The 25,087-nt window shown below is 44.4% G+C and overlaps 1 protein-coding gene across 7 annotated transcripts in view; it reads right to left on the bottom strand.

The window, feature by feature from the left end:
* CHD6 (chromodomain helicase DNA binding protein 6) overlaps positions 1-25,087 on the bottom strand; it is a 176,222-nt gene that overhangs the window by 39,000 nt on the left and 112,135 nt on the right. For all 7 annotated transcript variants that reach the window (XM_066236943.1, XM_066236939.1, XM_066236944.1 and 4 more), the window contains 6 exons: positions 15,968-16,163; positions 6,986-7,150; positions 5,516-5,695; positions 4,051-4,161; positions 1,788-1,990; positions 953-1,152 (listed from right to left, as the gene is read on the bottom strand). In XM_066236943.1, the coding sequence (XP_066093040.1) occupies positions 953-1,152; positions 1,788-1,990; positions 4,051-4,161; positions 5,516-5,695; positions 6,986-7,150; positions 15,968-16,163 (1,055 nt within the window). The remainder of the gene's footprint in view (positions 1-952; positions 1,153-1,787; positions 1,991-4,050; positions 4,162-5,515; positions 5,696-6,985; positions 7,151-15,967; positions 16,164-25,087) is intronic.

Genomic DNA, 25,087 nt, shown 5'->3' with positions numbered 1-25,087 from the left:
CTGGACAACAGACCCCACTCCTCAGTCCGCCAAACAATGGTGGTGAGGAGGCGTGCCAGGTCCCCAACTGAGTAAACCCCAGAACTGTTCACTCAGTAATAATTTGCCAAGTGGCCCGTGAGGATCAAGAAAGGCGTGCTCTTTGGGAACTTGCAACCCAATCAAGGGAAGGAATGGCCGATCTGGAGCCTGAAGGGGAGCAGTAGCCCAGCACAGGGGAGAAGTGCAGCCAAAGGCAGAGGCAGAGGCGGAGCCGAGACAGCACCGACAGGCACCGACAGGCAAAGATGCACGGTGCGCCTGGTGTGCATCCCCAGTTCAGAAGAGGAACCTGTGATGCTCAAGTCTGGGGACAGCAGTGGTGCGTGGGAAACTTTCAGAGGGCCCGGTGGTGCTTAAGAAAGCATCCCCAGGCCCTGGCCGGTTGGCTCAGCGGTAGAGCGTCGGCCTGGCGTGTGGGGGACCAGGGTTCGATTCCCGGCCAGGGCACATAGAAGAAGCGCCCATTTGCTTCTCCACCCCCCACCCCCTCCTTCCTCTCTGTCTCTCTCTTCCCCTCCCGCAGCCAAGGCTCCATTGGAGCAAAGATGGCCCAGGCGCTGGGGATGGCTCCTTGGCCTCTGCCCCAGGCGCTAGAGTGGCTCTGGTCGCAGCAGAGCGACCCCCCGGAGGGGCAGAGCATCGCCCCTGGTGGGCGTGCTGGGTGGATCCAGGTCGGGCGCATGCGGGAGTCTGTCTGACTGTCTCTCCCCGTTTCCAGCTTCAGGAAAAAAAAAAAAAAAGCATCCCCGTAGCACTGGTGGCTCTGAGGGCCAACTGAAAGACGCCCCCTTCCCACAGGCAGCATTCTGAAATCCATCTGAGAGAGGCCCCCCCAAAGCACAGCCCACGACCAACCCAGGGGGAAGGGCGGACATGCAGAAGAGCTTGTGTTTCTCTGGCCACCCCTCACCTGAGTGGTTCTGGAGAGTCTGGGCCTGCCCGTCTTTGGTAGGTGTGATCAGTTCCCAAATGAAACTCTTGATCTTCTCGTCCCCCTTGTAGTGCTTGACACAGTACACCAGCAGGGCCCGGCAAATCATCTCCATGTCCTTCTCATTCAGGTGCCACTTGAATCGCCCATGAGTCAGGATGTCCTTCCACCGGCCCCAGCTGAGTGAAATGCAGAGGGTGTTGGGAGGAGCAAGGGCCACGTGTGCCCTCAGCACCGCAGGACAGGAGCCCAGAGAGCTCGTCCTCTGCTGGGTCTGCCAACTGCCCCGAGGGCTTTGTCCTGGAAGGCCTGGGAGGACTAACTGTTACAGCATGCCAAATATCACTGTGGTGACCTGGACACTGGACATTGAGAGCTTTATATGGTCACTACATTGTTAAGAAAGTGACAAAAATATTTGGAGCAGGAAATAAAAACCTGGAATTAAAACAGAGTCCAGCTGCAGTATTCAAAAGCAATGGTGACCGACCTCCTGGAAGCTAAACCTCCTGTTCTACCAGAGCCAGAGTCCTGCATGAATCAGGCCTTAAAGGTAACATCTGTTGCACTGACTCCTTATATATCCTTGGGGGAAAAAAGCAGGAAATCAGGACCAGCCAGCAAATTAGTAGCAGAGATTCGCTGTGACAAGCATGAGAAAATCATGGCATGTCTGCAATCCGACAGCGGAGTCCAATGATGGGGGAGGGGAGGTGTTCATGGGCAGAAAGCACAGTTCTCTCTTGCTCTAAGAGACACTGGACAAACCTCAGGGACCAAAATATAGCAACAAATAGGCAGAACCAATACCCACCCAAAGATGAGCAGGTTCTTCTCCACCCGGAAGCACTCGGCTCGGAGGTAGCGCCGGGTTTTGTCATTGAGGCGCCTGGACCTTGTGGGCCTTTCATCAGAGTCGCTGTCTAACTCGGAAAACTCCATAAGCTCGTCCTCCTCAAAGGAGTTGTAGTGTTTGGTCTGCTTTCTCACGCGAGGCCGGTCAATCACCAAGCTCTCCTAGAAACAGACAGGACCGCTCGGGAAAGAGCCGTGCTTCTTTCTGCCCCCACCCCACAAGGCCCAGGCACATCCTGCCCCATCCTCGGACTCACTGGGAGGGAGCCACACCCCGTCTCATCCTCCAGCAGGAAAGGCTCTCCCCAGCACACCTGTGTCCACGACAAGCAGAGGAAATTCTCGGACTTGCCGAGGTTGACGCAATCCCCAGCCCCAGTGCTGTCCGCCACCATCTGCTGTCTCTGTGGTCACTCTAACGGGCATGGGCAGGCCAGGCCTCCCCAGCGCCCAGAGCAGCAGTCTGCTCTCGCCAGCAAAGACTGGAGTGGTGCCCCCTAGCTGTTCTGCCCAGCACGCAGAAGCAGGCTGCGCTCTGGAGAGGAGTCGGAGAATTCCATCTGCTCAGCAACTTTCTGAAGACAAACATATTTCTGCTGTTCCACTTTCTGCCTTCCATTGGCACTAAATACTAACCTTTTGTCTTTTACCAAAAACGTAGTGCCTCACTCAGGAGCCTCGCTCACCCTGGCCGCTCCCCTGGCCACTCCCATCGCCTCTTCCCTAGTCTCCATCTTTCCGTGCTTCCCACCCTCCCCCTCAAAGCTCTTCCCACAGTCTGCTTAGCTCCTGAACACTCCTCATGTAGCCCAGCTCAATTTCTAGTGTCATCCCTGCTGCAATCACCTCACTTCCCACCTTGAAATGCCCAACAGCTTCTTACTGCCTCTAGGGCAAGACCCTTTTCTCCCCCCTTCTGCTAGCTGTCCTGCCCACAGAATAATTCCTTGACTGTGGCTCTGTAAAACAGGCTTCTAAAGGACTGCAGGGATTTCCTATCTGGAGAAAAGAGGTTAATTAAGAAGCAATCTCTGGTCATCCTAAAGAGAAGAGTTACTGAACCAGCTAGAACCCCAGGGTCTGTGGGTCCACGGGCGTTCAACAGACACCTGAGAAGATAGGTTAAGAGGTGACGTAAGCTCATCCGAAAGTGAGGCCATGGGGTCCAAGGTGGAGGGAAGGGAAGCTGGTATTGAAGGGTGCCTCACAATGGGCTGGGTGGTCATATTCACGAACGTTATTTCCAATTCTGCCACATGGGCCTGACCACCGCCGTTTTCCACCGTTTCAGTGAGGTCAAGTACCTTACCCAGTGGCGGACACCCAGCCAGGGGCAGAGCCAGTATTCAGACTCTGGTTTTACTCCAAGAATATTCTCTCTCTTATGTACAGAAATAGAAAAATTCAAGATACTGAAAGGAAGGGAAGCCAACAAATTTTTCCTTATCATGTTTTTTCCCTCTCCCCAGTATTCATCAGAGGTGAAGTTTCTTCCACAGAAATGGTGAAACTGATGTAAAATAGTCACATGCCAAGGATGGGGTGTCGGCTTGGGTTAGAGGACTAAACTCGACCTGTTTGGCCAGTTCCAGTTCTAAGTGCCTTTGTCTGATTTCCCAGGTGCTCACTGCATCCCCTTAGGTAATTTTAAATTCTGACAATATCTACGAAGCTCTGTCTATGTGTTAGGCATGTTGTAAGTGGCTCTAGCACCTCGTTTAAGAATGAAGGCTCAGTAAATAATGACTTGAGCTACAGACACCAATGAAAATGTTCAATGGAATGAAGTATTCTTTTTTTTTTTTTTTTCATTTTTTTTTTCTGAAGCTGGAAATGGGGAGAGACAGTCAGACAGACTCCCGCATGCGCCCGACCGGGATCCACCCGGCACGCCCACCAGGGGCGACGCTCTGCCCACCAGGGGGCGATAATCTGCCCATCCTGGGCGTCGCCATGTTCGACCAGAGCCACTGTAGCGCCTGGGGCAGAGGCCACAGAGCCATCCCCAGCGCCCGGGCCATCTTTGCTCCAATGGAGCCTTGGCTGCGGGAGGGGAAGAGAGAGACAGAGAGGAAAGCGCGGCGGAGGGGTGGAGAAGCAAATGGGCGCTTCTCCTGTGTGCCCTGGCCGGGAATCGAACCCGGGTCCTCCGCACGCTAGGCCGACGCTCTACCGCTGAGCCAACCGGCCAGGGCCGGAATGAAGTATTCTTAATGCTGTACCTTTTCATTCTTTGCTTCAGTGTCCAGTTCAGCTATTTTAGCCCATTTCTGCCAAAAATTCGGGTCATCTAAGGAAATATCTGTTCTGTTTCCTGAAGCCACAAAGCTAGCCTGTGAAAAAGACAAAAGGCAATAAGCTGTGCTTGAACACAGTGCAAATGAATAAAACACCCGTGTTAGTCTAAATCAGGGGTAGTCAACCTTTTTATACTTACCGCCCACTTTTGTATCTCTGTTAGTAGTAACATTTTCTAACCGCCCACCGGTTCCACAGTAATGGTGGTTTATAAAGTAGGGAAGTAACTTTACTTTATAAAATTTATAAAGCAGAGTTACAGCAAGTTAAAGCATATAATAACAATTATTTACCAAGTACTTTATGTCAGATTTTCACTAAGTTTGGCAGAATAAATCTTTATGAAACAACTTACTATAGTTAAAGCTATCTTTTTATTTATACTTTGGTTGCTCCGCTACCACCCACCATGAAAGCTGGAGTGCCCACTAGTGGGTGGTAGGGACCAGGTTGACTACCACTGGTCTAAATGCACTAGAAACTCAAACAGAGCCTCCAAAATGAATGTGAAAATCTCACAGCTATTCTTCTTCTCCTTTTTTAAAAAATGACTGGGTGGAGAAATTACCATTTTAACCTACAGGACCATTATATTATATTATATTGGAACTTAAACTTGGAAGCAAGAAGACAAGCCCTGCAGTCAATGGCAAAGTATTACCTGATGTCTAGTTTTCTGTGGAAGAATTAATTCTTAAAACTTCCCTAGATAACACTTTTCTTTCGGTTCACCAGTTATCACAGGTCTGTTGCAGCAAAGGCACCGGGGTGGGCAGTACGAACTGGACTGAGATGAGCACTGGCTACAGAGCCTAAGACAGCCACTGAACATGTCCCACATAAGTCACCAAACAGGGGGTTTAATCAGACAGCCACAAAGCTCATGGATCCTGTGCGCAGGGAACCCTGAGAGCGACCTGATGAGCTGAATTATAATCCAGTGACCTGCAGAGCTGAGGGAATAGACACCTGGACTAGAAGCTGGGAGTCTTGAGAAAAATCCCTTTTCTCATGAAATGAACAAAATACTTGCTTGAGTTTAAGGACTGGAGTGTTCACTGGAATACAGACCAAGGACTGCTCCGCAAGGGAACCAGGGTGAGCAGAGCCAACAGAGCCAACAGGGCGAGCTGCAAACTCGGGCGTCTATCCTACCCGCCGAAGACCAGCCCAAAGGTCAGGGGTGGCGTGTTCTTTCTGTAGCTTCTGGCTCATCACTAACACTCCTTCTAAGAACCTATATCATCAGTGTCACATGATAAATGTGTAGCCAGACAATATCAGTGGTTTGCACTTAGAGAAACAGAAGCCTGGCTGATGAAGGTCAAAGCATACACAATGTTCTTTGCGCTCCCCGCCAACACGGACTCTGGAGGGAAGGTCCGATACCTTGGCAAAAGTGGACCCCTTCCCTTCAGACTGGATGGTGATGGTATGGGTTCTCCTCTGCAGAATCTGGTCTATGTCTTCTTCACAGAACTTGGAGCCTTCGTCTTCCTCATCCATCAAGGCTCCATAAGCACCTTTCCGCAGCAAGTCCTCAACCTCCATTTTTGAAAGCTGCTGTACCTGGACAGTCACCAAAGGGCACTCACAAAGCAGAATATGCACAGGAGAAAGCCTCAAATCGGGCCACTGTGACACAGTACACAGTACCTCCACTAACTGCACATGTCAGAAGAATAAAGACATGGGCAACAAGCTTCAGAAAATAAAACCCAGATAAAGACACTCACGGGACTACGGGGAGGGCAGGCGGACAATCCTCTATAGGGAGCCCTGGACTAAATCCCAGCACATGACCCTAATGTTCTTCAGGACGTTGGTTGTTAGTAAATGCCACAAGCCATGAACACTATGCACTATTGAAGAGGACATATTTAATGTTTATTTTCTATTTTAGTTTGAGTTAGTACCTTTCAAAATCTCCAGATGTACCAAACGAGCTAAAGAAGAATGATTTCTTGATTATTAAATAAATACATTAGTATTGGATATGATGTCATTTCTTAACTAAAGAAAGGATTCTGTGCCAAGTGTGATCTTCTCGATTTCTTGTTGAAAACAGGAAATGGGAGTTCAAAACACCCTTTCCTGGTTCTAATTAAGAATCTGGTTCTCTTTATATCAATCACAAGAGGGAACTCCATGACTCGCAGCACTGGTAACGAGGAGGATTCTATTCAGCAACATCTGCACATCTAAGAGGATACAGAACATCTGGACGAAAGACAGCTCATTTAGAAGGTTTTCATCCTCCACCTTTGAAGCCTAAACCCAGAGATTAAGGCGATCTTCTGCTTTGTTTGCCTATACTTTAAAACAATGTAAGAATCTTAGCTGCGATTTTTATTCCCTCCATGAGCAGTAAAACTATTTTATTAATGGCCATATTTCAAGCTGTTAATCTATTCGTTCATTTATTCACTGATCATCAGGCACTGAACAATCTTTAACATGCCAAGGCCTGTTAGAGGGCTTGGGGAACACAGATAAAATAGATTCTATTGTACCCTTGGGGAGCTCAAAATCTGGAGTATGAGGCAAAGCATGGTGACAACAGACAATTTAGAGTTAAAAATGTTACGACGTACTGATCTGAACTGTTTACTGAAACGTCACAGCATGTTGGGCAACCCTACCTCATAATTGTTCCTCAAGATTTCCTTTATCCATCTATCAAATCAAAGACCTGACCCTGAATTACCGTCCACTGTAGGGAACTACCCAACAAACCTGCATGGCCTGACTCAGTTTAGTGGAAGTCAATCATAATACAGCTGTGGGGAAGATGAATCCAGTGAGGCCCCAGCTGTGTGCCAAACGCTTAAGGCTCCAGAGCAGGTACATCATACTCACTCCATTGGTGCTGCCCTTCCGGTTGATGTCCTGAAGAACAGCCTTATCCAGGCCCAGCTTCAGGCTGGCCTTGTCAAACATTTCTCGCTCATAGGAGTTCCGAGTAATGAGGCGATATACCTTCACGGCTTTACTCTGGCCTATCCGGTGACATCGGGCCTGAGCCTAGGAGGAAAGGAGGATCATATACATCATGTCACCAGATATAAAGACAGTGGCCCAAGAAATAGGGAAATGCTTAAATTCCATGCTATGAGTGGCCAGGTGTCACAGGTATAAGTCCTGGGACTGACCTAAGAACAGAATTCATCCAAATATGAGCCGCCCTTTCAAGGTCCCTTATTTTGTTGAGTGACCCACTCTTTGTTGAGTGACGACTGCGCTAAGGCGAAGTGATGAGAGGAATGGGCTTACTCCCACCCGCGCCTGTGACCCTAGTGGAGGCACTTACTCCCAGAACGCTGTCCTGCTTTGGGGAACTGTCTCAGAGCTGGCGGCACCACCTTCTAACTCTTTCATTTTACTTTAGAAAATTTCACACACAGACAAAAGTAGAGAAAATGACGATAACTTCTATAGACAACCCTGTTTCATCTCTCTGATGCCTCTACCTTCCAAGATTATTATTAAACAAATCCTAGGCACCATATTGTTTCATCTCTATACATTTTAATATGTATTTCTAAAGATAAGGGCTCCTGTAAAACATATTACCATTGCCATACTTCAAAAAATTAATACTTAGGTTCCAATTTCCCTGCTTATCTCAAATATGTTTTCTAAAGCTTGCTTGGATCAGAACACAAATAAAAGCCATTCAGTTGTATTTGTTTGGTATGTCTCAAGTCTCTTTTAATCCCTGCCTTTGATACTTTTTCCAAATGCAATTTATTTTTTGAAGACACCAGGTATCTGTCTTCCAGTTTCTCACAGCCTGCATGTTGCTGTCTTCATTCTGGCTATGTCACAGAATAGGTTCCTTTCTTCCTGTATCTCTCTAAACTGGAAGTCATATCTTAAGACTTAACCAGGATAAGATCTCATTTTTGGCAAGTGTATTTCATAGGTAGTGCTGAATTTCCATTAAGAGGCACATGATGTCTGGTTGTCTTTATTCTGATCTGTTGATCACTGTCTAGATTGATTATCTCATTAGAGGTTACAATTTCCTCACCAAATTTTTGGTTGCCCTGACGTACACTTCATACACGAGAGTCAAGCTAAATGTTTAATTCTTTCCCTTTATTTAATCAGTTTCCAAAATAACATTCTCCAAAAGTGACCAAGGGAGATTTTTATCATCACTTTGTTAAGGAACACAATGAAGTTGCATTTAAATATATGCATTGCTGTTATTATTTTTATTGCTGTTCAAAAGTGGCCTGTGAGAACCTCTTCAAGTTGGCTTCTGAGTTCTTCTGACATGATCCAGTCAGATATGGAAAAGAGGAAGACTAGAATAAACTACAGTATTAGAAGGCATGTGGCGGTATCAGGGTGAGCTCAAGGTTAGAATGTGTGAGTGTGCATACATACATACACATAGAGATAAAGAAAAACATAAGGACATGTCTATGTTTATGGTTGCATGTTATAGCAGAGACCAGCAGTCTTTGAAGCTCCCTTGCTTTCTGGTATGACAACGTGTTTCACACGCCCATTGCCGATTTCCTGCCCAGAACTATAGAGATTGTCTTTTTTTCAAGCAGTCCTAGTTTCTTATATTGGAAAATGACAGTAGAGAGCACAGTCTGGCTTCTCTAGAGGTGCTCGCTGCTACTAGGTTGGTCACTGTTTCTAGGCCCTTTCTGGGGGCAAAAACAGAAGTGTTTGTGTGTGTATAGTATATACAGCCATATGCACATGTAATACAGAACACATAATAAGATCACACTGATATTTTAAATTCAAATTCAGTACTATGAGATTTAAACTTCATTAAGCAGGTATCTATATTTCTTTTAGCCACATTTAAAAGCTCAGTTCTCTACACAATAGTATCATCACTTATTTGGTTTATCCTATAATACATACATATGTCTCAGAAAAAAGGGCACTATTATAATCTCCCCAAAACATCATTACTGAAAACTATTTAAGATTTTTGTTTTCCCCCATTGAAGGTTATACTCACTAAGTATGTAGAGTCAAATCATAGTGGGTTTTTTTTTGTTGTTGTATTTTTCTGAAGTTGGAGATGGGGAGGCAGTCAGACAGACTCCCGCATGCGCCTGACGGGATCCACCCGGCACGCCCACCAGGGGGCGATGCTCTGCCCATCTGGGGCGCGTCGCTCTGTTGCAACCAGAGCCATTCTAGCGCCTGAGGCAGAGGCCATAGAGCCATTCTCAGTGCCTGGGCTAACTTTGCTCCAATGGAGCCTTGGCTGCGGGAGGGGAAGAGAGAGATAGAGAGGAAGGAGAGGGGGAGGGGTGGAGAAGCAGATGGGTGCTTCTCCTGTGTGCCCTGGCCGGGAATTGAACCTGGGACTCCTGCACGCCAGGCCGACGCTCTACCACTGAGCCAACCGGCCAGGGCTAAATCATAGTGTTTTAAATACAACCTTGCAGGTATAGTTTTCTTTTTCACAGTGGCAGAGTTAGTAGTTTCGAAACTACTTTCTGTGTAATCTAGGATTGAGCAAATTACTACATATATTGAGGGTAACAGGAGTCAGTGTTTTTCTTGTTGAAATAGGAAGCTAAGAATATGGAAAGAAGGAAAACTAGAACAACTGTGGTATTAGAATGGATTTGGAGGTGGCGGTGTATCAGCATTAACTCATGGTTAGGTGTGCACATGTGTGCATACAAACATGCATATATACAGACATAGAAATAGATGTGGATACGTGTGTATTCATAGTTAAGTTTATATATACACAAGTTCATATATACATATATACATATGAAGACATGTCGTGTATAGTATATATGTGTATTTATATTTTGTGTGTGTCTGTACTCTAGCCACGTTCACTGAGGGTCTAGAAGCAATGGCATGACAGTGGCAAAGAATACAACTAATGCTCAGATCTGGGGTTCTAAATACCATTGTTCATAAGACAGAACAAAGGGAAGTTAGAGAAATGGTTAATTCCAGGGCTGGGGCAGACAACATAAACGATGAGTCTGAAACATGTTACTGTGTCGGATTGTAAGGAAGCACTCAAAGGATAGAGACATATCAAAATAACACTTGAAACCTGAGGAGGCTACAACGAGCTAAGTCTAGAACTATTTGAACATCAAAATAAGTAAAGACAGCAATGGACTATATCCCATTGAATAAAAAAAAATCATGAGAACATAGAGACATAAATAAATCGGACAAAAGAGAAAACTCCTCCTTACAGCAGAATGTAACCAACAAAACATAGGGTAAAAGAGAACCACTACTTTGCAAGCAGCATAATGATGACTGATTCAGGCAAAAAAATAATCAATGGAAACTAAAATCAGTGGGTGAAACTTTGACAAGGTATATATAGTCTCAAAGTAACTCTCTAAAACTGCTTATTTCAAAGTGAAAAATAAAACAACTTACATAATGGACACTAGGATCAAACAAAGAATACACCTTGTTACGATAATGAGATCCAGAATTCTCACAGCCAGAAAAAGGAGTTACAATCAAGGAAGAGAGGAAGCTAGAAAGAATTCTGTGGTGAAATCTCCCCACTGATGGACAGAAACGGAATAAATATAAACACGTGGGATGAGTGTTTGCGTTAGTACACGCACACGCACATACATTTCTAGCTCTGTCTGCTCAGAGTCTAGAAGCAGTGATACTAGGTAGCAATGGTATACCTAGTCACCAAATCTTAGATTCTAAATGCCATTCTTGAACAAAGGGAACCAGGAATCCTTCAAGAAATAGTCAATTCCATGGCTATGACAGGAAAAATGGGACCCGAACCCGAACATCTTGTGGTGCGAGAAGTAAGGAAGTGCTCAAAAACTGATGGGAGCCTGTCCAATGACATGGGAGCCAACGTGAAAAACCTCCAGATGACCAAATCGGAACAAAATAATAATGAGAGTAATGAATTATAACCCATAAAGTAAAATAAGTATCCTGGAGTCCATACTGATATAAATTAATGGTGAGCCAAGGGCAACTATTCTTTATAGTAGAATTGCAATTAATAAATGTAGAAGTACTAAAACAGCAAATTACCATTAGCCAAACATAATCATAATTAACGAAGGCAAGAACCATTGATGGATGCTAAAATTAATATGCAAAAATGTGATGAGAAACAGGTTCAAGTCTCAAAACATCTCCTTCTAAGATACTGACTAATTTTAAAGGTAAAAATAATTACTTTAATAGTAACCTGTAAACAGAAACCTAGTAAATCCAACTGAACCAAGCAATCAAGCTTAACATCAAAAGTGACAAGATTACTGATATCATGCACCCATGATGTGGTACACAGAAAAGGTCATAACATCACATCCAGGATATTCTTGCCCAAAATGCAGAACTTCAAAATCTGATCATAAGAAAATATCAAGCGAACACAAACTGAGACATTCTAGAAAACAGCTGGTCAGTACCCATCAAAATGTCAAGGTTATGAAAGATAAGGAAAGACTAAAGCTGCTACGGACTGGAGTAGGCTAAGGAGTCATGACTTCAAGAGGACACTGAGATCCTAGATAGAATCCCGGACCAGAAAAAGAACATCTGTAGGAAACTGAAGGAATATGAAGAAGGTCTGTAGACTGTACAGTACGTATCAAGATAATCTCCTGGTTTTAATAGTTATATAAAATATTAGGGGAAGCTGGGCGAAGGGTCCTAGAACTCTGTACTTATTTAGAACATTTTTAAAATCAAAATGCTTTCAGAAAAGCTTTTAAAAATTAATTTTGTTTTATAATGTTGTAAAATACTTAGGCTGGTTCTAGAGTCGATATGCAAAAAAGCATATTTGGAAAAACTAGCTTCTACCCCTGTCACTTTCATCCTGTTCCCTCGTTCCCCTATAGGTTACCATTTAAAAATCAAGTTTTGTTTGTTTTATCTTTCCATGAGGGGAGATGGGGAGAGGAAGAAATAGCCTTTTTTAGATAAGTACTAGCATAGTATGCATACTTTTTCCACCTTATATTTTTCACCCAACACTATATTCAGGAGTGTGCAGAAAAATATTCCTTTGTTTTATACATATTTTGGTTTAGATGATCAGTCTTCTATTGCTGGATAAGTAAGTTGTTCCCTCTTTGGCTCTGTGTCTTTGGTGGCAGGAAATCTTTAGTATTAGAGGAGGACTCAGTGCCTAACCTGGCAAATAAAGGAAGGGACAGAGATAAGTAATACGGTTTACTGCACGGTTTCAACCACTGGCCCGGTGCTGTCTACCAAAAATTCTCTGCTGGTCCGCAAAAGAGTTAACCATCCTGCTGCTGTATGAAGATTACAGGCCCAGACTGGCACTAATCTGTGGACCAGCAGCTGAAAAACACTGGTTTCTGGGATCTGTAACGCAGTAATATGTGGCCGTAAGCACTGACACTGATTTTCTGGCTCAATAGTGCTGAGAGTAAATGACAAGAGGAAGTTTAAGAAATGTTCTGAGCAAAGGGCTATTAAGAGGAGTGCTGAGGATACGTTCATCACCTCTGTGGCACCCACACCCCCTTTCTTCCGCACTGCCAGAGCCCTGGCTTTTGCAAAGGGCAGCAGTGCGCTCCGCTGAGGCCACCTGCAGCCTCCCAGGGATGGCAGGGGTACAGTTCTGACAGCGAGCCGTGGACGTCTACTGGGGATGTCCAGGGAGGTGCTGCTCTCCTGACACAGCAGCACACCTTCCTGCCTGGGACGTGAAGGATCCACCCTGGAACCAAAGGATGTAAGCCACACGCACTGAGGACAGTGGAGCAGAACACAGAAGGGACCTGGGACTCTGAGGACACTCTGAAGCTACCTCACTAGTCCTGGACTACCCATCTTTGGATGTCTCGTTAACAGAAAAAAACAAACCTCTGATTTGGATGCCGCTGCCACAAGCAACTACAAGATACCAGGAGATAAACAAACGCTCTACTAAGATGACTTACCTGAAAGATAACAGGATGAGTCCTGTCGTGTTTAAGAGACTTGTCATTTTACAGTCAGATAATTTCAAACAGTCATATATTCCTCATTTTCCTAATCTAAATAAACTCACATACGAAAAACGTGGTGAAGAGAGAAACATTCAGAACTAGGGCAGCAACTGAGATAAAAGTGAAGTCCAAGTGAGACCCATCAGCAAAGGCAGAAATACAGGACGCTGGAGCAGGAGCAGCGGCGCTGCCCCACGGGGAGTCAGGACGCTCTGTACGCTCCTGCACCATGTGCAGGCCCACGGTTTGTCCTGTAGTTTGTAGCCTACCTGAGGTGAACAAAGGCCTCTGAGAAACAAGTAGTGACGTTCAGAACCCAGTGACAGCAATGAGAAGGAAGGGGGAGTGGCTCAGTTGCCCAAACAGTGAGAGACTTCAAATTGACTCAGGCCTTTACTATGAGTCACTTTCAAGTTGAGAAGCTGCAAAACCTCACGCCATGTCTTTACAATCATGTGAAAATAAAATGGCTGGTACAAAGAACCAAGCATAATATTGATTCCTCTCTTGACCCTTACACTACCTTTCAAATCATTCACTCTATTCTATTTTAAAAGCACATTTTCCTTAATACTTTAAAATACTACTTGTTTCTTGATGAAAAGTTTGCATAATCAGAGAGGTTAAAAAAAATTACTACAGTTGCCACCTGAACCCCACCACGGTTAGCATGCTGGTATAATGTCCCAACCCAGTTTTTTTTTTTTAATTTTATTTATTCATTTTAGAAGGGGGGGGGAGAGAAGGGGAGGGGGAGGAGCAGAAAGCATCAACTCCCATATGTGCCTTGACCGGGCAAGCCCAGGGTTTCGAACCGGCAACCTCAGTGTTTCCAGGTTGACGCTTTATCCACTGCGCCACCACAGGTCAGTCCCAGCCCAGTTTTTACGTACAGGTATTTTATTTCAAGCCTGGCAATTTTACATTTCCCCTGTCAATCTAAAGGTCTGCCTCTGCAGGTCCCCTTCCCCTGCAGAAAAGGAATCAGGCTCTCTGCAGCACCAATCAGGAAGCACCAGCAAAGGGCCCTCCCTTGCAGACTGCCTTTGGAATCTGAAATTTCTACCTCCAGATTTATTCCTTGGGGAAAGGCATCATCCTCCCTTGCCTAAAAAGTAAACGTCTTTGGAAACAGGGCAGACATGTGCCCACTGAAACAGAATCACTAGTTCTCCTCTGTGATTCAGCTGAGGCACCCAAATCAACATCCTGAGCACCTCTGCTCTTCCGGGGCCTAGCCTGGTGTCTAGGGCTCAATACATGCGTCCATCAATCAGGCGAGAGCTGGCTGAGAACAGGGAGAGAGGAGCTGATAGCATGGGAAATGGAAAAGGATGCTTTTGGGCAGCAGAAAAGCAGCAGCAGGGAGTGAAAAAGAGAGGACGCTGAAAAGAGAGGCAGGAGAGGACTCAGAAGAGAGCCGGCTCACCCACCTGGGACCACCCACCTGGGACCACCCACCTGGGACCACCCACCTGGGACCACGCTGTGTAGGAAGTGCCCCCCTAGACCTGTGTGTGTGGGGGGGTGCCGCCTATGCTCCTCCTCACCTGACCTGGTTCCACGTTTTATTCCCTGTCTGGCCTTATAATTTAAGATCATTCCCCATCAGTTAGTTCTCCGCTCAGTTATGTCACCTTCCAGATCCCTCTCTAAATCAGGGCACCCCCTTCATCCTTATCCTCTTATTCTGCTTTTATTTCTTTGTAGTAAGTATTGCTCTCTGTAACTCATGTATTTTTCCTTATTTACTCAACACAGTGTCACACAATTTGTTTTACAATAACTTCTCCCTGAGTTTTAGCCAATTGTCACTGATTTAATCATTTAAAGCACTGGTTTTTCAACTAGTAGACTGCTTTCTTCAGGTAAAATGTTACTTGGAAACTCATTAAACGACAAAGACAAAGCAGGGCGACTGTGAAGTGGTGGCCAGTGAAGAAGTCCCGCCCACCACTGACCAGCTGAGCTCCTGCCCCGCCTCCCTTCCCTGTGGTACCCCCCCCTCCCCGCACCTCTTCAGTCTGCGGAAACAGAGGCCTCCAAGCTTCTCAGCCCAGTCACTGTGCCATGAAAAAGGCTGTGAGGCACCCCCTATACTCCGGACACGCACACACCCCGAGTATTAGCAAATATTCCAGGGTACACTTAGGGCGAGGCTCATCGTTAATGATAATGGATATAAATCTATACACTAAATGATCTTCTTGACACGTTAGAATCTCTTTGACTGATTTATTGTCTGATCTAGTCATTGTTTTTATTTTCAAACAGGCTTGATGAACTTGAAACTACAAGTGTTACCTCTGCCCTCTTTTTGTTTGTTTATGCTTGCTTTTAAAATGTTATAACTTCAATCATTTCAATAAGCTGTCTTTGCAATAATTATTTAATGCCACCAGTAATTTGGTTAAAACTAGAAAATATCTGCAAATTCACTTAAAAGGGTGTATGTAAACTCTACATTACATGCAGAGCAGATGAACCAGTGAGGATGCCCTGTGGCCTCTGCCACACCGTGGGACCTTCCACTCTGAGCGATTGCCCTCACTGTCCATGACACGGCCATCTCACGATGACTGGTCAAGCGCCGTAACTTTATGTCTGGTGATGATGATAACAAAGTAGTCCTTCTCTACATTGTGAAACAGCATTTGATTTACAGTAAAAGGAAAGAACCATTCTCTGATTAGCGGGAAGGGTGGACATTTACTTTTCATTCAGTTGCCCCGTGACCGAGGCCCTGAGCCTGCCATGGGCTGACACCACCGCACAGAGCATGGCAGACATGGCCGAGCGAGGCCCCGGCACGATGTCCTTGGACTCAGGGGCTAAGGCAAACAGCAATCATCCTAATGGTTACCTGCAAGTCATTCTGTGGGTTCCAGTCTGAATCAAATATGATGCAGGTATCGGCAGCTGTGAGATTGATGCCCAGGCCTCCCGCTCGCGTGCACAGGAGAAAGACAAAGCGGTCTGAGTCTGGCTTACAGAACCGGTCGATGGCTGCCTGGCGCAGGTTGCCCCGTACTCGCCCATCAATTCGCTCATAGGTGTATCTGAGGGGACCCAAACGAACGAAAGCCCAGGCGTTAATCATGATTTCAAAGGAGAACGGCAAACAATGCAGGAGGCTGCTGACCAATGGCCTTCAATCCTTCATTTCTAAATGTGGACCAAATGTCAGCAGCCTAGAAGGAATCCCACCCTGTCCATATGCTTACAGGGCAGACACCTAAAACTGCATCGTGACTGCCCCACCCACAAAACATACAAAAACCAAACCAACACAAAAACCAGCCACAAACTAAACGTAAAGAACATCAATCCCCACTGCCCAAGCACCTTATTCTCAAGTTAGTTCCTAGGTTCTACTTGCACTGAATGTAACCATAAGACCCGGAAAAGCAAATAAAAGCCTCAACCACCTAGGTTCAGTAGCTGCTGTCTGGTAAACTGAGAATGGGAAGAGCACACAGACAGGCAGTCCATTATGCCTGGGCTGGTCATTTCTAGCCTGACAGTTCCTCAAAGCTTTCGAGGTGCACAGCAACCTCTGCATGTACAGCTGAAACCAAGGTCTTCCGGGCAGTATATTGCTAAGCAAAAGGGGATAAATCAGAGAAAATGTTTTGTGCTGCGTTGAGCTGAGGGAACTAAAGAATTTTTAAAAGAAAATAAAGTGAGGAAACCAAGTTAAATATATTAAGAAGGCATACACCTGTGTGGGAAGTTAAGAAATACGGGTGGAAAGCATTACGGAGAGGAAAAACGGGAAAAGAATGAGAACTGAATCTGCTATGGGATTCCACTGCTATCTATCCAATTAGAAAACACAGAAGGTTCCTTTATGACGAAGACCAGGTAACTAACAGAAAATGAAAATACTGGAGCAACCTGGACAGCTGCTAAGAGTCTTATTCTTCCCTTTTTTCGTTGTTTTTAGTGAGAGGATGGAGGGAGAGCAATGAAAAGCATCAATTTGTAGTTGCGTCACTTTAGTTGTTAATTGTTTCTCATACATGCCTTGACTGGGGGTCTCCAGCCGAGCCAGCGACCCCCTGCTCAAGCCTGTGACCATGGGATCATGTTGATTATCCCACACTCCAGCCAGCGATCCCGTCTCAAGCCTGTGACCATGGGATCATGTTGATTATCCCACACTCCAGCCAGTGACCCTGTGCTCAAGCCTGTGACCATGGGATCATGTTGATTATCCCACACTCCAGCCAGCGACCCCTTGCTCAAGCCTGTGACCATGGGATCATGTTGATTATCCCACACTCAAGCCAGCGACCCCTTGCTCAAGCCTGTGACCATGGGATCATGTTGATTATCCCACACTCAAGCCAGCGACCCCGTGCTCAAGCCTGTGACCATGGGATCATGTTGATTATCCCACACTCAAGCCAGCGACCCCGTGCTCAAGCCTGTGACCATGGGATCATGTTGATTATCCCACACTCCAGCCAGCGACCCCGTGCTCAAGCCTGTGACCATGGGATCATGTTGATTATCCCACACTCCAGCCAGCGACCCGGTGCTCAAGCCTGTGACCATGGGATCATGTTGATTATCCCATACTCCAGCCAGCGACCCCGTGCTCAAGCCGGATGAACCTGTCCTCCAGCAACCTCAGGGTTGAACCTGAGAACTTAGTGTCCCAGGCTGACACTCCACCCACTGCAGTACCACAGGTCAGGCTATTCTTTTCTTATTTATCCCAAAACAAATGAAATAACAAGGAGATGTTACGCTGGGCCAAATTTGACCTCTGAGCAAGAACTGGTTGGTTAAGTGGAAGTAACAGAACCTTGTGAGAAAAAGACTAAGTCATCCTAGACCCGACAACACCAAGAACATGAACCCTGATGAAAATCTTATCAGTAGCTCAGAGTTGGGGAAATCTGATCTCTAAAAATTCAAATAATTGGCAAGAGAATAAGGATAAATCAGTCGAGGGTAGATTACTATGTGTGAGGATGACTTAAAAAACTAAACTGGGCAACAGGATCCTAACTTCATTGAGGAAGAGGAAAACCATGTAAAGAAACCATCCAAGGGAATACGTACATGTGAAGACACCAGACCAACTCACTCATAAGGGGCATGTAACACAGCAAAGAACCAAGTCCGAAAACATCTGCCGTTCACAGAGCTACAGTGCACCCAGGCCCAGGGTCACAGGTGCACACTTTCCCTGTCTTCTTCCTTTTGTAATGTAAGAAACTTAAGAATAATATGTGAAACTACAGTAGCACACAAAACAAGTGGTGGTAACAGGATTGTCATAAAGGCAGACTAAGAAGATCTGTGTCATAAGATAAAAGCTAAGGCTTATATTTGGAATTCTACAAAACAATGAAGTAATTAGATATAATTATAATTATCTCTATTATTAACAGCCACAAAAACAGCATCAGCAGCAACTTCAGGGTCAAGTTCTTTATGTGCATTGTCACATTTAACTCTCACAGGATCCTACAAGGTAGTGTTACTGTTACACTTGAAGAAACTTCAGAAACAATGGTAACAACAAAACCCCCATACAAGCAAAGTAACTCGCTCAGTCACCTAGCTGGTGAGTTGAACTCAGATCCATTTGACTCCAAGTCCACACTCCGCACCAGTTTGCTGTATGGCCTCCAGGTTGTACCCTACATTCCAATGCAGCAGGACAGAAAGGTTCCCTAAGAACTTAAAAGAGAAAGTTAAATAAGAGATACTCGTACACTTAGGAAACTTGTAGCCCTGGTGGAGGACTAAAGAAGAAACTACAGGTATCAAAATGATTTTGATAAATCAGTGCCCCAAGGGCCTGGCTGGGGCGGGTTCTCACAGCAGCTGGCCCATGTGTGATGCAGTAGAAGCAGCACGAGTTTGGAGTCTGGGGACAGGGCTGGAACAACAAAGCAGTACCACCGCCGCCACCACCACACATGTAGACGAGTAGTACCACAGGCACAGAGGATACATTGTTGTTCTTTGATAAGACACCCCCAGCCAGCCGCTAGCGAGCGAGGTGCCCACGGACCTGAGTGAGGCAGGGCACAGCTGCAGAGAAGGAGGAGTCAATGAAAGTGATGACATAGTGCGGCCATCACCCAGAGAAGAAATTTCCATAAAATTAGACCGTGTCCCGCCAGTCATGGCATAACAAGGGTTTTAGAAACTGTGCAGGATGACTGGAACATTAACCCTCGTTTCCATCACTTGTTCAGCTTTGAGGGAGTACTGTCAAAGGACACACAACTAAAACAAAAATTCAATTGAGTCTTGAATTGCTCCTCATCCTCCTCACTTCTGAGCTACTAGGTCCTATAGCTAACGCCCTCAGCAAGGATGAGAGTGTGGCATGAAATTAAACAGGAATAAATCCAAGCTGACAGCTGGAGAGGCAACAAGGCTCAAGAACAAAGAAAATCTTGAGGACTAGTAAGTCTGAATGAAGAAATCAGATACCCTAAAATTTTCCACACCAAACATCAGTGCAGCAATTAACCCCTACATCAACTATTTTAAACAAAATCCCTAGGAGTTGATGTGGTTCGTCAAACTGTAATTCTGAGTCACTGTCCAAGTATCAAGAGAAGCAGGTGGTAATCTGGAAAACCTCTGTGTGCTTTGTTTGGGAGGAGGGAATGGTGGAGTAACACGTCTCAGCACAACGGAAATGTTGTTTTCACAAGGCCTAAAGGAAAATGAATGGCTTTCTCTCGTCTCCCAGAAGCACCCAGTTGAAAAACATAAAGACTGAAAAAACTCCCATTCACAACAGCCACAAACATGTAAAATACTTAGGACTAAACCAGTAAGAAATAGGAAGGGCGTGGCACTTTGACAGCAGGCCCACGTTGGTCTGTTCAGCATCTCCTAACACTTACAGAGGTTCCAGCACAAGGGGGCACCTTCCAAATATTTGCTGAATTAACAGTGTCTAGAAAAGACCTGGATAAGTGAATTTTGCAAAGATGTCAACTCCACTCTACTAAGTGTGTAAAAGCCAATCAAAATCTCAACAAATGGGTATATATAAACACAGATGTGCAAATACTTTTTAATAGTGAGGGACTGAAGCAGGGACAGATTAAAAAAGAATAATTCTGAAGTATACCTGCAATAATATATCCACAAAGGAATAGAAATATTGATCAAAAGAATAGAAAGATTAGAGATATACCCAGCCTATATAATCTCAGTCTATTTTATGGATAGTGTTTTAGATAAATGGGGAAAAGACGGACTATTTAGTAAATAGAAAATTAAACATATTTGGAAAGGAACTAAATTAGGTGCTCATTGGATACCATTTATCAAAATTACAGACAGATTGAAAATTGAAATGTTTTTATTGATTTTAGAGAGAGAGAGGAAGTGGGGGGGATACAGGAACATCAATCTGCTCCTGTATGTGCCCTGACCAGGGACTGAACAAGCAACCTCTGCACTTCGAGACGATTCTCTAACCACCCAAGCTATCCAGCCAGGGCAATGGCTGAAATGTTAAAAAAAAAAAACACAACTCCAAAGAAATCCAATAAAGATTATGAATTAATGTGTACGCTTGATACTTTTATCTTCCCAAACCTCTAGTAAAATGACAGTAAAAGGATTTTTTAAGGAATGTATAATAATGCCCACCCCCAACTAAACCCACAAACAGAACAGGAGAAGTCATGACAAAATTCTGGATGCTGGAAGGTCAGCCAGATGGTATTTAATTTAAAGAAAGCAGAATCCCAGGTGAGAAGTAACCTAACTCAATACTGCATAATACCCAAAGGGATCAGGCGTCGGTGGCAGCAGGCACCTCTGACAATGGCGGTGCGAAGTATCTAAAAACTAGGGGCCTGGCTGCAGCAGCTGCTAGATCACCCACCCCAGCCTTGCGAGGGTAAATCAGGAGACCCAGACCCCTCGCTAATACTCTAGTTGGTACCAAATCATAGTTAAAGACAGAAGTAGTAGAATGAAGAAGGGGAAGAGGGACAGATGTTGGAACTCCCTACCTCTCTTCACTCCGCTTCCCCACAGTCGGCTCCAGGTACAATCTAAGTTACCATCACTTTAAGCTGGAGAGAGGAAGAGAAACACCTCAAAATGCTGACACTGGAGGTTCCCCAAGGACGTGGTCCATCGAGATGGCTAGTGGTTACATATGGAGAATGAAGCCAGAGCCAGCAAGCCTAGCCCACTATCCTAGAGCTTCCGATGAGCTCGTCAATGCCCACCATCAGATGGCTGAGACCAAACGGAGGAAAGCCTGTGATCCCGAACACAGAGGCTCCTCTTCCGCTGTGGAGGGGCACGGTCCCAACACACCAACCCTCAGCAAATAACCACCACAAAATGCAGACGCAATACAGAAAACAAATGAACAGATAAATGTTGCTGAGGGCACTGGAGAGCTCAGGGAAGCAGGCAGGTTTTGGAAAGAAACAGAAACTTGTAGTGATCAGAGAAGCCACAGTTATGGTGGCAGAGATGCAGGGCAACTAGAAATCTGATAATAATAAAAAAATGAAACCCAAAACACCTGCTGTCTTTCTAACCAGAGGCACAAGGGGATGGAGTCCGGGGCAACCAGGACTGCAGAGGGTGAGAAGACATCTCCAGAAAAAAGAAAGACAGAGAGGGTCCACCTCAAACTCTGGCTACAAACTCGACGTAAACGAGTCTCTGGCTGACCTGTGACTCACACCTGCGTGGGGCAGACTGATGGCAGTCCCAGCCGAGACTGCAGTTGCCACCCACCAGAGACAGTGACAGAATCTGATTTTTGAGTCACATCTCATTGTAATGCTCCAAATAAAAACCATCAGTATCTTCACGCAACATAACAGCATGTTGAACCTCCACAACAAAACACTCACAACGTCCAGGGAGAAACACCAAAATATCTAACATATGAAGAAAAAGAAAAAATGTGACCCACTCTCAAGGGAACAAACAATCAACAGATGTCAAATCCAAAATGTTATAATTATCATACAAGAACTTCAAATCAGCTATTATACTTATGCTCAATAAGGTGAGGGAATGCATGCAATGAATGAAAAGAAAGGAAACCACGGGAGAGAAATATCAAACAAAGAAAGAATTAGAAATCTTAGAGCTAAAATACAATCTCCATAATAAAGAAAGCACTGGACAAGCTATTTAATAAGCATGAAGAAAATAACAGAGAGTCAGAGAACATGAAGACAGACAAATCAAAATGAGAGAAAAAATATCGAAAAAACAGAGAAGACAGCCCAAGGACTGGGGGGGTCCATACTAAAAGGTCATACACAGGTTACTGGAGTTTTACAAAGAAACAAGAGACTGGGGGAACAGGAGAAAGAAATAGAAGAAATGGTGATCCAAATCCTCCCAAATTTGATAATGTACATTTACATATCCAAGTGGCTCAATGAACTCTGAACAGGATGAATTCAACCCATCACAGTCATACTGCAGAGAATCAAAAATCAAAAGAAAATCTCACCAAAGTAAACACGTTATGTGCAAGGGAACAGCGATTTAAATGACTGCAGAACTTCTCATCAGAAACCACAGGGGGCCAGGACACAGTGGAATAACACTTTAGGGTGTTGAGAGAAAAAAAAAAAAAAAAAAAAAAGAAGCCAATCCAGAATTCTAATATAAAAGACAAAGATATAAACAAACAAAAAGAAAATCGTGACTGGGAGAGAACTGCAGGAAGAGAAACAATTCATCACGATTAATTTCAGAAAGACAAGAGAAGATACTGCATCTGTGAAATAACCGGTGGAATACCAAAAAAACTGAAAGGTTAAAGAAAATGAAAACCTCAAGTTAAAGGTGGAAGCAAGAGTAAAGGAATTGTATCAGTAGATATAGCAAAATATGATGACAGGTGATCCTGAATGTCTGACATACAAATAACAGGAGTTCCACAAAGACAAAACAAAATAAAAAGGAATAATGAAAGAAAAAATTCAAGAAAATTCCCCAGAGCTGAAGAACTTAGATTTCAGATCAGAACAAACTACTCCGTCTCTAATTCAATGCATCCCATGCAAAAAACAGTTCACTGCAAAACTTCACAGCACTGGGACAAAGACAATATATCAAAGCTCCTAAACAGAACAAAAAAAAGTCACACATTCAAATGGGAAATCAGAAAGACTTTTGAACTTCTAAACAGCAACCCTGGAAGCTAGAAGACAAATAACCCTTCAAAATTCTGTGGGAAAATGATTTCTAACTTAGAATCTCAAACCCAGCCAAACTATTACTCAAGAATAAGAGTACACCATAAACATTTCAAAGCCTCAAAATTCACTTATCATTCAGCCTTTCTCAGAGGTTCCCAGAGAGGAACATGAGATCCACCAAAAAGGAGATCTGAGCCCTGGCCGGTTGGCTCAGCGGTAGAGCGTCGGCCTAGCGTGCGGAGGACCCGGGTTCAATTCCCGGCCAGGGCACACAGGAGAAGCGCCCATTTGCTTCTCCACCCCTCCGCCGCGCTTTCCTCTCTGTCTCTCTCTCTTCCCCTCCCGCAGCCAAGGCTCCATTGGAGCAAAGATGGCCCGGGCGCTGGGGATGGCTCTGTGGCCTCTGCCCCAGGTGCTAGAGTGGCTCTGGTCGCAACATGGCGATGCCCAGGATGGGCAGATTATCGCCCCCTGGTGGGCAGAGCGTCGCCTCTGGTGGGCGTGCCGGGTGGATCCCGGTCGGGCGCATGCGGGAGTCTGTCTGACTGTCTCTCCCCGTTTCCAGCTTCAGAAAAATGAAAAAAAAAAAAAAAAAAAAAAAAAAAAAAAAAAAAAAAAAAAAAAAAAAAGGAGATCTGATTCCAGTGGGAAAGAAACTTGTCAGCATGATGAAGGAAGGGGACCACAGATGACAACTGCGTAGTAGGCAGGAAGAGCAGCCGCACAGGAGGAGCACATGAGAAGGTCCCAGGAGGCTCTGAAAAGATGACACTGATGTGCTTGAACACAAGAAGATTTAGACAACCACAGTGAGAACAGATAATACTTAACACTAAAGAAAATGATAACTACCAACATTTTTTAAAAATAGCTATAAATACCAGAAGAAATAGCATCAAGATTTTAAAGCAATTGTTTCTGGGAGTGGGAAAACTCGGGGGCCAGGAAGAGTAAATTAGGAAATGTAATTTTTCGTAAGTCTAATAGAATAATTTGGCTCTTTAAGTTATAGCATGCATAATTTTAATGAAAATAAAAACTGAATTAGAGAAAAGTAATGATGTAATGATGATATTAAGCCCAGAAGAACCCTGTTAGATGCCAATGTGGTGAGGAAACCATAAAAGAAAATATTTCAGAATATTTATACGATTGTAGTGGTTAACAGGTAAGTGAAGCCTTTTTTAAGTATATTCATTTAAGCATTTGAATTTATTTATAGCTGCTTTAAGATTGAGAGATTTATCTATTATAAAACTTAACACTTCTAAAAATAAACATACAAAAATGCACACCCATAAACAAAAAGTGAAAAACAATCCTGGGGAAGTATATGGACCATGTTCTTAAGTAAATAATTCTTTAAATTAATAAACAAAAACGCAAAGAGCAAAGGAAAACAAAGAAAGACCAAGAACAATTAACAAAAAAAGAAATATAAATAGATAACATATATGAAAAAATATGTACCAAATGCTTAAAATGTCAGAATTCATCCTAAGGAAATGACTGGAAAAGTTCACAATTAACGTAAAGGGGGTGTTTGACGGAGTTCCTTAAAATGCTGAAAAACTGAAAACACGTAAGGCAGAATATGATATAGGTCATCAAAATTGTGCTTTAGGAAAATAAAGAAAAAATTTCTCAACATAAATGTGACCTACAAAATAGGATGTAGGATATTTGAGCAATAAATAACAAAACTAAATCCATGTATGCACAAGGAAAATGACTAAAAAAGTAAACACCCAAGTCTGAATGGAGGCTCTGGGCACAGGTGGTGGTGCTATGTGTGCCTGTAT

The sequence above is a fragment of the Saccopteryx bilineata genome, chromosome 6, assembly GCF_036850765.1.
Source record: "Saccopteryx bilineata isolate mSacBil1 chromosome 6, mSacBil1_pri_phased_curated, whole genome shotgun sequence".
Lineage (NCBI taxonomy): Eukaryota > Metazoa > Chordata > Mammalia > Chiroptera > Emballonuridae > Saccopteryx > Saccopteryx bilineata.
The sequence above is the reverse complement of the archived record's forward strand: the minus strand, read 5'-3'. Positions and strand labels throughout refer to the sequence as shown.